Source organism: Paramisgurnus dabryanus, chromosome 6 (assembly GCF_030506205.2).
Source record: "Paramisgurnus dabryanus chromosome 6, PD_genome_1.1, whole genome shotgun sequence".
In the NCBI taxonomy this organism is placed as follows: domain Eukaryota; kingdom Metazoa; phylum Chordata; class Actinopteri; order Cypriniformes; family Cobitidae; genus Paramisgurnus; species Paramisgurnus dabryanus.
Genome location: NC_133342.1, coordinates 46,977,341 through 46,994,596, shown reverse-complemented (window position 1 = coordinate 46,994,596; position 17,256 = coordinate 46,977,341). Strand labels below are relative to the sequence as shown.

Below are 17,256 nucleotides of genomic sequence, written 5' to 3'. Positions count from 1 at the left end.
TGTATGTCAACAATTGTTTCGTTTGTTACAACAACTCTTGTAAAGAGTTTTAATGTACATCTGAGAATAAATTCATTCTTCATTAAAACCGAAAAATCTCTCATCTTTGGAAATGCATCATCTCAGCAATAAAATCAATAAAAGTGTGTACCATGATATAAACGCCTCTTTTCAGATCTGCAATTGCAGTATACAAACAACAGTTTTATAACATGAATAAAGGATGAGTAAAAAGATATAGTTTGCATCCTTGTGTGATTGACAGCAATACCTAGAACAATGGTAAAGAGTCTTGCATCAGTCATGGAGTGTATTTACAGTATACCGTCCTACTGTGCTGACAGGTCAACCCTCCCACCATCCCAAAGGGAGGGGCGCACACCAACACTCAGTGCTCTCAGAACAATAAAATACCTGTTGGATGTAAAAAAAAAGAAGAAAAAAATGAAAACTTTAAGCTTTAGCCACTACCCTACAGATATCTTGAGTTAAAACAGCAGGAGAGAGCGTGCCCTGAAGGTAGCTCCAATATCAAAGCATGGATTTTAAATATTTATCAAAAATCATCTTATTGATTGTCACTGTGCTACAGGTAAGAATTAACACTTTTCTGAACGGATTCATCTCAGTAAGACTTCTATGCTCTGTCAATTACAGTTTAAGTGCATCTTTTATTTCTACTATTTACATACTAGACCAGTATACTGTTTGTAAGGTTACTGTAGTTTGTAGACAGTTTTATTCTGTACAGGTAGAAAATATATCTCCCTGTCTGAGATCTGTGCTGAGTGATGTTTAAATAAGCTTCCGTCTACACTAATGGCACATAATACCTTCTGAAAGAGTAATAAGGGACTCTGAAATAAGTACATATTTTAATATTCCACAATAGCTACTCTGTGTACTAAATATGTAGCCTATTTTACTGTTTAAAGCTACTTTGCGTCAAGGCAAACTGTTAAAAGCGCACGTGAATTGAATAAAACCTCTTTTAAATAAACACACATGAAGTAACTTGTTGTGTTTCTATCTTTCATTGACAGATATGCACAGCTCAGGGTAAGAAACTCTTATACTGTTTGTAAATTATCGAGTTTTACTTCAGTATTGTGCTGATTTATATGATTATTAATCTCTCTGTACTGTATGTATGCAGGCATCAATGTGTCAGTGTTTACAGTCACGTCTAAGAGTATAACCGTGCGCTGGAGCAGATACGCGGGCGCGAGCTCCTATAAGATCACCGCCACGCCGAAGAACTCACCCGTGCCATCGGTGTTCGCGCAGTTCAGCGGGAGTGCGGTCATGGGCTCCGTGAACGCGCTCTCGTCGAATACGGTGTACCGGATGCGCGTAGAAGCGATGGACAGCGGGGTGAACGTACTGAGCAGTGCCGAGACCGAAGACACCACAGGTGATGCCTTTTTTATACAGTATATCATCCACTATCAGATAATCCTTAATTGGTAACACTTTAATAATGATGCATTTGTTAACAAATTATTACAGTAAACAAACCGTAAGAGTTATTATTAATTTTAACATTTACTTAAACATTAAATCTGATAACGTAAGTCAATAGGCCTACACAACAAATCAACAAAAACAATTGTATTAACAAAGATGCTGTAATAATATATTGTTTATTTTTAGTTTATTGTTAATCTCTACATATCTCCCACTTCAAGTACTAAATAAGTTAGCAATATTTTATTATAAAAACATCTGTTAACATTAAGATGAACTGAGAATGAACAATGCACTTCTACAGCATTTATTAATCATAATTTATTATTTTAAATGCATAAAAATGATCTTCAATGCAGTTTAAAACTATAGCACCAATAGACTAACATGAACAACCAACAATTAAATATTAACTTTGTTCACAAACTTTAACAGAGATCAATAGAAAATAAATAAATCCTCTTTACACATTTTACTCATTGGTTTATGTCAGCTAATGCAGTGGTTCCCAATTTGGGTGGTGTACGATAGTGCCAGGGAGCCTTAGTTCAATGACATTTTATAAAATACAGAACTTTATCATGACTTCTGAGTAATTTATCCTTAAAAAGATACAAAAACAGCACTACATGTATAATTTATGTTTTGTTTAATTCAAAAAGTTTGAAATTTTGTTTTCATGCTTTATGTGAAGAATAGTCTTGGGGTTTGCAAAAGATTACACTCTACACAAGGGACCACTGAGCTAATGCATTAACAAATTTTGGTAGACTTGATTGTAAAGTGTTTTAATTTGGATTTAAAACCAAAATATGTTTTCCTAAATGGGGGCTATGTGTATGGAGCTAGAAGAGTCTCAATAAAGATAAATGCACACACTACATTCACATATGCACACACAGGATTCATAAATACACATGCAGGATACACAAATGCACACAAAATTCACAAATGCACACACAAAATTTAAGAAGCACAGAAGATTCACAAATGCACACAAAATTCACAAATGCACACAAAATTCATAAATACACAACCAATTCAGAAATGCAAACAACATTTACAAATGCACTCAAGATTCACAAATGCACATGACAAGATTCAGAAATGTATTTCTGATGCACACACAAATATATCTTGATTTACAAACTGTTTTTGGTCTGTGAACTTTACTGCATTTGTGTGTGAATTTTGAGACTCCCCTGACTTAGCTCGACACACAAATGCCTTTTTTTAAACAGGGAATGATCTGCAACCAATCAGATATCTCCCTTGTTTTAGTTAATCACAACAACGCACCCCACGTGGGGGATTGTTTACTTATAAGAAGAAGAAGTTTACACAGCGTGATATGCACGTGGTGCGGGCGCGAGCTAACGTTAGCGCGGTGGAGTTCTGTCTGTCAGTTGGTTGGTTGAGACCTCAACATGGCTTCTGGCAACCAAGGGGAGCGGTATGTAGAACTTAAAATGTTTAGCTAGTTATCTCCTTGGTTGCAGATCATTCCCAGTTTAAAATGCAGTAAAGTTCACAGACCAAAACCGTTTGTAAATCAAGATATATTTGTGTGTGCATTAGAAAAACATTTCTGAATCTTGTCCTGTGCATTTGTGAATCTTGAGTGCATTTGTAAATGTTGTTTGCATTTCTGAATTGGTTGTGTATTTATGAATTTTGTGTGCATTTCTGAATTTTGTGTACATTTGTGAATCTTCTGTGCTTCTTAAATTTTGTGTGTGCATTTGTAAATTTTGTGTGTGCATTTGTGAATTTTGTGCGCATTTGTGTATCCTGTGTGTGTATTTATGAATCCTGTGTGTGCATATGTGAATGTAGTGTGTGCATTTATCTTTATTGAGACTCTTCTAGCTCCATATATGTGGGCTTATTTGTTGATTCGTTAATGCATTAATTGCCCCACTTTTCAAAGGTGCCTCTAAACATTGCACTCTAAAAATGGCTGGGTTATTTTTGACACATAATGAGTAAATATTGGACAGAACACATGCTGGGTTAAAAATTACTCAATGTTAGGTTGTTGTTATGCATGCAACCAAGGGGTATAATAACCCAGCAGTTGGGTTAAAGCAACCCAGCATTGAGTCAATTTTAACCCAGCATGTGTTCTGTCCAATATTTCCATTATATGTCAAAATAACCCAGCCATTTTTAGAGTGTGTGTACTTAATTACGAAATATAGAACGAGATACATTCTACTTATTTTGTACATACATGTCGTTGTTTATAACAATTATAACATTATTAAAATGGTTCGTCTACACTCTAAATGTTATTTTCAACACAGCACTGGGCCATGCTGGGTTGTTTCAACCCTAAATACTGGGTTATTTTTACCAACTGTTGGGTCAAATATAATTTTTGGGGGGTTAACTGTAGCCCAAGCTGCTGGGCTCTTTCCTTTTTTACCCAATGCTGGGTTGAAAATAACCTAGCATTTTTTTGTGTGTATGGCACCGTAAACACCTACATTTTTAAAAGTTGGTTTTGGGTTATGCATAGAGGACAACACTGTAACTATATGGATAATCTACATGCAAGTGCTATTTAAAAACACATGTGTACACAGCACATACATTGTATTAAGTTTTTCTTTTGCAAGTACACCTTATCTAAAGTGAAACCCAATTAATTTGCATGCCGTAGATGTGGCATAAGGATAAAGCTTTATGATAATCTTGTTTTGTTGTATTCTTCTTCTTCTCCACCAGCACCTGATGTTCCCTTCATACAGCAGGCTTACTCTAAACACAGCGACAGCATCACAGTGGAGTTCGGGCAGGTGTCGGGTGCCACCGGTTATATCCTACGGGCAGAGACCGAGGACGGATTCTTCTCTGAAACGGCCGTGGGAACTTCTCCTGGGACGGTGGTCAATCTGCAGCCCTATACCCAATACATCCTCAGCGTAATGTCTGTCAATAGTGGAGGGAGGAGTCAGCCATCTCTACCCATCAATGCTAAGACAGGTAAAATTTATTGATCAAAACATCTGACCTTATCCATCACACATTTGTTTTCAAACATTTATAAGCTGTTATATATTATATTCAAGTATAAGTAAAAGTCTTGGTCTTAATTGGTGCTTAGCTGGTTGGTCAACTAACACATCTCCAAAAAACTGTCTGACAACAGTAAAATAATCTTAGTAGATCAATAAACCAAGCAGCTTTTGGCTCTATAACCTCTAGAGCAGAACAGCTGCTCTTAAAAGTAACGTACAGTTTTACTATGATGTATATATATATGCTAGAACTGTAGTATTACTATATTTACATGGGTGCAGATATCTACAGAGCGGTTTAAACTTCAAAACATCAGTTTAAGTTACAATTTCCAGACACAACATGTATTAAGTGTTGTCTGCTATCCTCCACTGCAAGACTACAAGAAAAAAAAATGTGTGGCTTATAAATCTCCACCCAAAACCTCAGCCTTTTATATTAAACTTATATTCAAAAGATCACACATAACAAAACAGAAGGTAAACCGATCTCCACTCTCTGCTTAGATGACAATGAGTTGGCATTTAAAACCTGGAGTAATAATGCTGTATTGTTAAGTAACTATTGTGTAAGATGGTACTTCTGAGGAGGATGGAAACAGCATCTTGCTGGAATTGAATATAAAGATAAAGCATGAGAACTAGGCTGTCGCAACTCCCCGAGGAATAGCTCGCTGTAACATAAGAAGAACGATTTTTTTAAGTTTCACATGTAATACCAGAACTTTCCTTCTACTCTATTTCAGCCCACAGGTTCGCTATAGGTTACTTTCTTTCAGACAATAGGAGATATTAAAATTAGTTTTTATATATTTATATGAATAGAGCTCACAAGTATTTAATGTGCTGAAGTCACCGGCTTCCCTTTTATGCTTCACTGATCAAAACTCACCACCAGGGGGCATTTGTTTTCATGCTTTTGAATCTTTCACCTCTCCGTTGTTCTTGTGCTGTTAATGTTGCTCAACCTGATTTTGCCAAGTGAGAGATGTCCTCAGGGCAACATATTGTGTTGAACCATGGACAACGTTTTTGTGAGTGTGACTTCTCTTCCGAGGGGCGCAAATTCAAAATATTTGTTAGGTGTGTCATGTTAACCCATGTGCATCATGCGTCATGTCAAAATAAGTGCCTGCTGCACACACTTCAAAAGGGTTTATGATAAAAGAGACGCTCCCATTCACAAGATACTTGCAAAACACTGACTTAACACTAAACTCTGATTGCACATGAGATTAAGCAAGTATCTGGCAAACGCGAGTGTCTCTTCTATCATAAACCTCTCGGATTTTGACATGACGTGCCACGCACATGATGGGCTACATGTTGTGATGAGCTTTGCATCGTGTGACCTCAAAAAAGAAGTCACTGGCCAACACTGGCCAAGTATATTATAATAAATGTATAGTTTGGTGGTAGAAATCATACATTTGGTCAGCTCAATTATTCTGTCTTACTTTTCTCTTTTTCTCTCTGTAGTCTTGGTGTCTCCAGCGTTGAATTCCAGTTCTTCCAGCAGTGATTCTATCCAGCTGAACTGGATTCCAGTGGACCACGCTGTGCTGTACACACTGTGTGTTATCAAGGATGGTTCAGACACACGGGTTAAATTCAACACGACTGAGACCAACATCACCTTTCCTGACCTTGAACCTGGCACCACATACTGCATCAAAGTCAATGCCTGGGATCCTGAGGGTAACCTGGGAGATGACATCACAGTCTGCCAAATCACACGTAAGGATCGGTCACCTTCATCTTATCTGGCTCTGCTTTATGTTGATTAAAAGGCGAGACTTTAAAGCAGTGGTCACCAATCCTGGTCCTGAAGAGACACCGGCCCTCCAGGACCAGGATTGGTGACCACTGCTTTAAACAGAAATGGAAATGATTGTTCATAAATACTGAGTTATAGTAAATGAAAATAAAAAAATCTAACCTCCACAGCTTGACATTATCTCTCTCTTCAGGTCCTCCTGTACCTGGCGCTGTGCAGGTTCAGTTAATGCTGGGCCGTTCTGTTGGTCTGGAAGTGTTTTGGCAGTTGGTCCGTGGCGCCGACTCATACTTTGCTCTGAGCTCAACGGGTCAGAACTGCACCTCTCTGGATGCCTACTGTGTCATTAGTCCCCTGAGCTGCGGACAGAACCACACCATCACCGTCTATGCATCCAATGAGGCCGGACCCAGCGATCCTTCAAATCCAGAGGACCTTCTGACCTGTATGTATTATTCACAAACAACAATACTGCTAACTTACTACCAACTAGTACATTTAGGCATTTAGCAGACTTACGAGTTGTAGGAAACAATAAAGAGATTTGTCATATGTACCCAACAATTCAAGAAGTGCTTATACCAAGTTACAGTTGATCATCAAAGACTACACCTAAGTTTCTGATAGTTTTGAAAGGAGTAATGGTAGTGTTGTCAAGTTGAGTAAAATAAAATAAAATCAACAAGTAAAACAAAAAAGTTTTGAATAGACTACATATTAAAAAAGTAGACCTCCAGATTGTTTTATCCCTTTCTCACAAAAAGTTGGAGACCCCTGCTCAAAGATAAAAGCGGTAAGTACTTGCGGATCCACCTTTTCCAGAGGAGATCCGAAGTGTATTGGGTTTGTTCTACCTTCTCCTTGCATAAACATCCCTTTTTTGAACAGTCCTAATGGGAGAACTGGTTTTCCTTTAAGGAGTAGCAGATGGTTTGGCGTCAATGCCTCAAGATCATTGAGATCCTCTGACAGTCTTGTAATGGAGCGATTGTTTAGCATAGCTTCAGCCTCACAGAGCACGGTATGGAATCCTTCATAATCCAAGGTTTGCTGACAGAGCACAGAACACAAGATCTTCCTGATCATCCATATCACGCACTCTCATATGTCACCGTGATGTGACCCAGCTGGAGAGTTAAAACTCCACTTGATTCCCTTTTTGGACAAGGCTCTTTCAATGCGGTCATGATTCAAAGAGGCTAAGGCTTCTCAAAACTCTCTTTCTACACCCACAAAAGTGGTGCCACTTGTCCTCTTCAGCAGATAAACCTTTGCAACGCGTTGATGCACAAGTCTGTGTCAAGAGAATAGGCAACTTCTGGGTGCATGGCCCTGCTTGTCATGGAAGTGAATACTACTCCATATCTTTTCACGATGCTACACCCTCTTTTTACGTCAACTGGCCCAAAGTAATCCATGCCAAAGTTATTGAATGGTGGTAGATCAGGAACCACTCTCTCTGCCATTTTTTTCCACCATTTGCAAATGAGGCATCTTGATATGATCTTTATCACTGCAGTTGGTCCACTTGTGTTACGATATTTTATCCTTCTACCGGAAAGAACATGATTTTTACCTCCATGCCCAAGCTGTAAATGGACATGACAGAGGATAAGATTGGAGATATGTTGGTCCTTTGATAAAATTAGAGAGTGTTTAATGTCCTCAGGGATTGCTGTGCTTTTAAGCCATCCCCCAACTGGTAGAAATCCTCCTTCTAAAACCAGATCCAATTTGAGAAGGCTGCTACTTCTCGGCACTTGTGACTTGCCAAAGGTTTGTGCAGCAAATTCAATGGGGAATCTCTCTTGCTGGCAAAAAGAGATTATGCCCCTAACCCTAATTTTCAGCATCACCTTCTGATTTCCAAGTGATGTAAAGAAAACTTGTATCTCCTTTTACACATCCAACCTTGCTTCTCCAATAACACTGCTGTTTGCACGCCTCAAACTCTTTTCTTTTTTTATTTCAGTTTCTTTCTGCTTAATAAACCACGCAACTGCAACTTTCAATCTTTGCTAATCAGAGAAATGTGTCATCAGTTGGAATGTGGCATTGATGTCAACAAGTATCACATTGACCATCAGACTTCTCTTTACTTTCTCTGTCACTGTCGTTGGCAGTGACACTTCTATCCACAGGAAATTTTGCTTTATAAGACCTTCTGCCTTTTATCCATGTGAAGCATCGTCAGCAGGGTTAAGGAATGTGGGAACGTATCTCCACTGTTCGATTTCTAAGTTGACCCTGATGGTGGTTACCCTGTTTGCTATAAAAGTTTTAAATCTTCGGTCCTCATTCTTTATGAACTTAAAAACTGATGTGCTGTCAGTCCAAAAGCAAGTCTTTTTTAATAGAAGCTGGAGCTCCGATTGAAGCATCTTGTCTATTCATACTGCAACAACGGCAGCGGTGAGCTCTTCAGGAGGAATGGTAAATGGACTGCATTTATAAAGCGCATTTATAGACCCATGGCCATACAAAGCGCTTTACATATTGCCTTACATTCACCCATTCACTCACACATTCATACACCGATGACGGTGTCAGCCATGCAAGGACCCATCCAGCTCATCGGGAGCAGCTGGGGTTTGGTGCCTTGACACTTGGTCAGTTGGAACCGGGGATTGAAACAACAACCTTCCAATTTGTAGACAACCTACATCAGGGATGGGCAACTTCGGTCCTGGAGGGCCGGTGTCCTGCAGAGTTTAGCTCCAACTTGCCTCAGCACACCTGCCTAAAAGTTTCTAGTATGCCTTAATTGACCTTAATTGGCTGCTTCAGGTATGTTTAATTATGGTTGGAGCTAAACTCTGCAGGACACCGACCCTCCAGGACCGAAGTTGCCCATCCCTGACCGACATGAACCACTGAACCACTGCCGCTCCTAAGTGAACCACTACCGCCCCTAATGGTAACAGGTTTCAGGAGGCCACTCGGGCTTTGCCAAATAAGAAAGTAACATGAACCCTCTCATGCATGTTCTCATGCGTTCTCGCTCGCATTGGTGAAGTGATGCAATTGGGCCCTGACAGTCCTCCCAAATCCTGCCGGTTTCACAAATCTGTGGATCTTGAAATATGTCACCACCTCAAGATCTGTCAGCCAATTTTTCCACTTCTGCTTGAAACCTGGAGGTATTGGAACATCCCAATCACACTTCGTCCTGCATAACCCCTGCAACAGCAGCTTGGCCGGGAGTACTTTAAGTGCCAGGAACCCCAATGGATCGTAGGCGAAACTGATGATGGATAGCATGTCTCCCTTGGTTGCCGGCTTCTCTTTGACTCTCAGCGTAACTAAACCCCTGGTCAGAGTGTGACTCCACCCACTGGCAATATTTGAAAAATGCAAGAAATGTAGGCAGATCTCAAGGAGATAGAGGGCACGAACTAAGTGTGTGGTGAGATCGTAACAAGGGCGTGGTGATCTTGAACCTGCTTACGTCACGAGTCATTTTTTGGACCCAACATCCAATAGGAAAATTCAACTGCAGTAGCCACCGTTTAACCTGAAGAGGGCAGCACTCAGACGTTTTTACACCATATATTGTAGTATTGAAACACTTTATATCCAAATGCCTTTAAATGTGTCTCCCTTATTGTTGGGTTCATGTTAACTTATGCATAACCTAATGTTAAAAAATGGAAACTTATTGTAGAGTGACAACACTTGTAAAGACACTAGGACAATAGAACTGACAAGAAGAATAAAAGTACTCCTCCCTTTTTTAATTAAACCTTTAACAATCTATAAATAAATAATTGTTTGTATTTAATTCATGTATTTACGAATGTGATGTTTTTCAGATCCCTGCCCTCCAGAGCTGGTGTGGATCGAGGAACCGGTCGCAGGAAACTGTTCGGTCATGTGGTCTAAGGATTCATGGGTGGATTTCTACATTGCCTTTGTGAAAAGAGACGATGGCTTAGAGGAACAATGCAACACCACTGCCTCGGCCTGCCAATTCAGCTGCATCTGTGGTTACTCGTACCTCACAACTGTTTTCGCTTACAACCAGGCTGGGCCCAGCCCACCGGGTCAAATACTCAACTATACAACAAGTGTGTACTAAACACAACACACGTGCACTTTCAAAAATATACAAGAATATCAACTAAACTGTACAATCTGTATCTTTTATCTCTCCGTCTCCAGTCCCATGCTGTCCAGAGGACGTGTCCGTGTCCCTCATATCCACAGAGACATTGGAGATCTCGTGGTCAGCTGTTCAAGGTGCTGAGATATACGAGACGGTGGCAGCGGACCAGACCGAAAGGATCCACTGCAGTGACACGGCCCCTGTGTGTGCCCTCTCGGACCTTACCTGTGACAGTCTGTACAGTGTGGTGGTGCGGCCGTGCAGTGACGGTGGATGCAATAACACCTGCAGCGCACACACACGCCAGACAGGTACACACACACTAGGGTTGCAAAACTCTGGGAATTTTCAAGGCTATTAATGGGAATAAACTCAGAATTTGCCAAAACTCTATTTCTCTCAGCTCCCTGTGCTCCTGAGATCCAGAACGTGACACAGGTGAACTCCTCAACGGTACAGGTGTCATGGAGTTCTGCAAACACTCGGGCCAACTACAGCGTGCTCGCCGTCAGTACTACAGATTCGCTCACCTGCACGTCCACTGGCACGTCGTGTTTCCTTAGCAATCTGCCCTGTGGAACCAAATATGAGATCAGCGCCTATGCCAGCACCGCCGCAGCCCAGAGTCTGCCTAGCTACACCTTTCCCCTAGAGACAGGTCAAGTGAAAACATCTCGAAAGTTAAATTGATTTTTAAAGTGTCCTTCAGCAACCCATTCATGAATTGTACCCTCTCTCGTTAGGACCCTGCTGTCCAGCAACTCTGAGTGTTGAACAGATGACCCAAGCCATGAGTGATGTGGTCTGGTCGCCCGCAACAGGGGCACATTCATACGTTACCTCTCTGACATCATCCAGAGGTCACGCCAAATGCCATACCATGGATACGCACTGCCTGATGGGATGCATTACGTGTAACACCAACTACAGTGTATCTCTGGAGGCCATCAGCGTTACTGGACATAAATCACAGTGCAATTACCACGGTTTTTCCTCAAGTGAGTTCAAATGTTGTGTTATTATGGTATCACTACAGGATCATCATACAGACCTTTCAACCAGATCATCTGTCATTTGTTAAAGAGGACATTAGGGAGATGTAAAGGGCCGTTCACATAGTGACAATAACTATTTAGACGATAATAACCACATAGCAACAACCTAGCAATGGCATAGCAACACCCTAGCAACCACCATGGGTACCATAGCAACCACATAGCAACAACAACAACCCCAGGTACCTTAGCAACTGCATAGCAACACCTAGCAACCAAATAGCAACACAATAGCAACCCCCCCGGGTACCATAGCAACCAAACAGAATACCTTAGCAAGCGTTTAGCAGGACCTATATCTCTGAATCAGAACACATGTGTGCGCTCTTTTGACTTATGTCAAGCACCACTTCACATTTTCTTCATGAAATGGTCCAATTACTTTTTGTATATAAATAAGCCAAAAACTAAATCTGTTATTTCCCTCCGCATTCCACAGTAAGTAATGTGAAAACAGGGATTAATGACAACAAAATAAACTTGTGAAATTAAAGGGTGAGAGTGAGAAGAGACGTAGAAGAGGCGACAAAAACGCGCTATTTGCGCGTAGTTGGACGCTTGAACATTTTGAGTTTTTTCGCTGGGTGAAATTCTAGTCACTTGAGTCGCGTGTAAATTCGTATAATGGGAGGGGCTTATATAGCTTAAATTGAGTAAACATACCAGATTGTTTGACCTCCTCACTTACTTTCATCCAAACAAGATCCTTTTAATTCCTGTAAAAGTACGAAGATGTCTCATATAGCGATGATGATTGTCCTCCATTGTTGTTTTGTATTTCTGCTTCCACTCTGCTTCCTGTAATCACATCACTGCTAGAGCAAGCTCCTGATTGGTTAATGCGTCGTGAAAATCCTCCAAAGTTCAGATTTTTTAAACGCTCAATTCGCCCCGTGCCATTCGCGCTTACCGCGACACAGGATGCCTATCCGCGTCTTTGCATTGACTTAACATGTAAATCACTCGCGCTTGCCACTTCTTCCGCGTCTGGTGTGAACACATCGTGAGGATTTGGGAAAAGAAACTAATATAAGTATTATTAAGTTTGTGGAAATTAAATGTTTGGGCTTGAATGGCATGAATCCAACAGCAATGGCCGCGATGTAACATTTGTTTATTTATATTGAAAAATAATTATTAAATTTTAAATGGTTTTTTTTGCTGGTATTACCTTATGAACTGCGATTACATTTACGTTGCCACAGTGTGTTCACAATGTAATACATTTCTCATACAATAGCCCATTACATTATGTGAAAAATTGTCATTACATTGAAAATTTTTATAACATTATGTTTTTACAAAATTGTATTATGTTTTGAGAAAATGATACTTATTACATTATGTGCAGTTGATACATTATGAGCTGCTACAGTTTTTGTTGTTTCACTGTCCAGTTAAATAATATTGTGTGACATTATTGTAAGCCATACTGGAAAGGCTTAATCCTCTCCCACCCATAAGCTTCTTTTCAACGTTCTGTTCTCATTTATGATGAGCTTTTATTACAATTCACAAAATGTCATCTGATCCTCCTGACCACTGATCCAACAAACCATGTGACTAATAGAAGCCAAAGCTGAACGTCTCTTCTGCCCAATGATGAGAAGGAGAACGGTCTCTTGACCACTGTAGACCAAAATAACTTCAATCTTTTGATTACATTTAGGTGTACTAGTTAGTAGTGCGAAATCCCAACTGGTTTGATATCTTAAATATGCGACTGTACTTTATATTCTTAGTATCACAAAATAAATAATCAGTGTTCACTTCAGACCCTGTCTACATCACATCTCATCTCATTCTCTTCATCTTGTATCTCTCTAAGGTGGCTGTTGTCCCTCAAGTGTAAAACTGTACCGCATGGCGAACAATACTCTACGCGTGTACTGGCGCTCTTCTCCAAGCCTGTACAACTACATTGCTGACCTGTACGGCACCAGTTCCAACTACACCTGCAGCGCGACACAAGGGTCTAACTCGTGTGACGTTGCGGAGATCTTATGTGGGGAAGTCTACACGGTCGTGGTCGCTCCATTAACACTGGATGGTTCTAAAGTCAAATTCTGCCCAAAGAGACTCTACTCAGGTACAACTCGCTTTATACTACATTATATGCTATAAAATTACTGTGTTTAATGAATAAGAAACGGCAACATTTTCAATAAGGTTATTAGTTAATGCATTAGCTAACATGAAGTACAATTAGCAATGCAGCATTAATTTATTATAATAATTTATTATTTATCATTAGTTAACGCACAATGAAATAACATAAACACCTGTTAACTAACATTATCAAAGATTAATAAATGACAATAACTATATTGCACATTGTTAGTTCACGTTAGCTAATGCTGAAAAACTAAAAAAATGGTGCCTTTATGTCCTAAGAGATAAACAAGAAAGATATTTAGAGTTAAAACAATTAAATAATATCGACTTGATCAGACACTTTAAATAATATTATAAACATAATAAAGCTTTTTTTAATGGAAAATTTGAGAATCATCTTTGTTTCTTGATTGTTTTTAGTTTCCTGCTCTGGGAACACTGTTGGAATGGGTATGTATAACATTATTAAAATGAAAATACAAAACATTCATAACTTAACTAATGAGATATTAAACCCATAAGTTTGAACAATAACCAGTGCTACATGTGTGTGTTTCTGCAGTGATCTATCGAGGAAGAAGAAGTGTGGATTAAAACTCTAGTGAGTGCAAATAAAACACAGTTAACATTGACTGTAATGAGTAAACACGCACATCATCGTTTTACTCTGGTGCCTTGTGTAAATGACAAGATATTCAATACTATAGCAGCTCATTGTGTCAACATCACACAATAGATTACTGCTGGACTGATACAGTACAATGACAGATGTCATTACATTTATGAAGCACAAATGTGATTTATGAGGCACATTTAGATGAGTTGGTATTCTTTGTTTTTCCCTAAGGTTCAATGACAAAAAGTAAATTTATTGCAGTATTAAGCAAATTAATACAAACATTTACACTACCACCTTTTTAGTCATAAGTGAAGAATTTGCAACCCTGTCTGAGAAATCAGGTTAATGTCTTATAATCTAATAGTGAGATGAGGAGCATCAAAGTTTGATTTTACATTGATTTAGATATTAAACATTAAACAGAATGATCTTTACATTATGTAGAATGGTTTTATGTAGTAAATCACAAAAAAAGACTTAAGCTGAGTTTGCACAAACTGGAACACATATATCTTCAAGACAGTATAAAAAGCAAGTGTTGCTTCTGGACCCCTATTTCTTTCTGGACCAATATCCAAATATGTGACCCGGGACCACAAAACCAGTCAATTTTTTTAAATTGAGATTTATCCATCATAAATAAGATTTATATTGTACAGTACGGTATGTTAGGATAGGAACAAATTTGGCCGAGATAATATATTTGAAAATTTGGAATCTGAGGGTGCAAAATTAAAATAGTGAGAAAGTCCTTAGCAACACATATTACTAATGATGTGATTTCTGTTGGGAAATTTTCATGGAACATGATCCTAACTTAAAGGTGCAGTGTGTAAATTTTAGTGGCATCTAGCGGGTGGTGATGGTGCAGTGGATAAGACACATGCCTTTGGTGTGAGAGACCCGGGTTTGAATCCACTGTGAGACACCATTGTGTCCCTGAGCAAGACACTTAACCCCTAGTTGCTCCAGAGGCGTGTGACCTCTGACATATATAGCAATTGTAAATCGCTTTGGATAAAAGCGTCAGCTAAATTAATAAATAAACTCTAGTGGTGAGGTTGCGAATTGCAACCAATGGCTCAGTCCACTGCTTGCTTTTGAAACGCATAGAGAAGCTATGATAGCCGCCACCAGAAAGATGTCATCGTCGGAGACAACTTAGTGAAAAAGTTTGTCCGCTTAAGGGCTTCTGAAACATGGTGGCACAAAATGGCGACTTCCACATACAGTAAGTGGACCCTCGGTGTATGTAGATAAAAACGTCTCATTCTAAGGCAATGAAAACATAACGGTTTATTATAAAAAGGTCTTTATACACCCCTGAAAATATAGTTTTGTATATTATTTTGCTTTCTGTCAAGAGATCCTTTTAAAAATTACACACTGCACCTTTAAAGGGGACATATCATGAAAATTTGGCCTTTTTCATGTTTAATTCCTATAATCGGGTCCCCAGTGTTTCTATCAATCTAGAAAATTATAAAAATACCAACCCTGTAAACCATTCTCTGCAAGCACGTGAAAAAATAGGTCATTGAAATTTGGCTCCCCTTGTGATGTCAGAAGGGGATAATACCCCCCAATCTGCACTATCCAACCACAGTAATGCCATTTAGTGCAGAGATCAGCTCATTTATATTTAAAAGGACACACCCCAAAACAGAACACCTACAAAGTGGCAATTTTAATAAATTATCTATATGGTATTTTAAACTAAAACTTTGCATTACGTACTCTGGGGACACCAAAGATTTATTTTACATCTTAAAAAAGTCTTGTGAAATCTCCCCTTTAATATCCTTATTATTTTTGCCATAATAAATGTATAATTTTGACTCATACAATGTATTGTTGGCTATTGCTACAAATATACCCGTGCGACTTATGACTTATGTGGTTTTGTGGTACAAGATCACATATGTTTTAGATTTGAGATATTCTCATGTGAAAAAAATCCATCATTTCATAACCAAACGATTTTGTGTCTTAGTTGTTAACAAATCAAGTTGGGAATAGAGTTGCAGTTATTGTAGCTATATATAACAATTAAAAATGAAAGGATAAAGGTTAATTTGATTTCTCACGATACAGCCTTTTTACAGTAAGTGTGTTCTGTCCTGAATAGCCAAAAATATTGTAAATACAGAGATATGAATGAGATCAGCCTGAAAGATGAGTGATGTAATTATGGTTATATGAGACAAAAGAATAATAAGAATGTGGTGAGATTAGCTGTAAATGACGTGAACAGCACTTAGGTCAGATAAAAGCACATTATAGTGTGACCGCCCTCTCAAGTGTCCCGATCTGATCACTTTTTGTCCTCTGTTAAAGGGCACGGCTAAGAAGATCACGCTATGACATCACGGACAGCAAGAAGACTTTTATCCCCATCCTATATTGATATACTGTTTGTCAGAAACTTAAACCTGATTGAAAAATATATGTTTAAACATTTGAATTGATTTTTAAACCTACTTTATATGAATGTTTTGATTGTATACTGTAACGCCATGTCCAAACTTTCAATGTCTCTTTAATGATGACACAATCTGAATACAATGTCATGTTAAACATGTACTGTACAATACCTTTTTGATTGAAACTTTAAGCATTTGTAGGAAATCCCCCAAGCAGAAAGCCTCCAAATGCCTGGACCGGTGTGTGTATACAGTAGGGTGGATCTGTAAAGTAGGTTATTGAGAAATCTGAACATGTTTCAGGATTAGTATCTGCCCCGGGTCACATGTGTCCTTTGGATGATATAGCATAGAAACTTCTACTGCAACTTAATACAAAAACAATCTTTAGCACTCTGAATAAACTGCATAAAGCATAAAAGAATGAGAATATATGTGTGTTGTATTATTTTTTTAAATGTTAAAGTTGGGTCCTTGGGTCCACATAACGAAGTCTACGAATTTAAGCAAATGTTTAAAACAGGAGATTTTATTCTTTTAAAGACTCCTTGAATTACAGGGTTAACAAAGAAGCTAGCTGTAAGATAAATCAAATTTTTCCGGATTATTCCATCAACAGGTTTGTCAGATGACATGGCATATGTTTATAAATGACTTCCAGATAGAAACTTT

General features: G+C 38.8%; 1 protein-coding gene across 1 annotated transcript; it reads left to right on the top strand.

The window, feature by feature from the left end:
* Window positions 1-483: 483 nt before the first annotated feature.
* fndc7a (fibronectin type III domain containing 7a) lies at window positions 484-16,992 on the top strand. The gene is made up of 14 exons (XM_065276849.2): window positions 484-592; window positions 1,044-1,059; window positions 1,157-1,414; window positions 4,198-4,455; window positions 5,970-6,227; window positions 6,461-6,712; window positions 10,080-10,334; window positions 10,429-10,683; window positions 10,776-11,030; window positions 11,116-11,370; window positions 13,256-13,516; window positions 13,963-13,992; window positions 14,105-14,143; window positions 16,499-16,992. Exons 1-13 carry the CDS (start codon window positions 539-541, stop codon window positions 14,134-14,136), a joined length of 2,439 nt encoding a protein of 812 aa, XP_065132921.1. The 5' UTR covers window positions 484-538; the 3' UTR covers window positions 14,137-14,143; window positions 16,499-16,992.
* The last annotated feature ends 264 nt before the right edge of the window (window positions 16,993-17,256 follow it).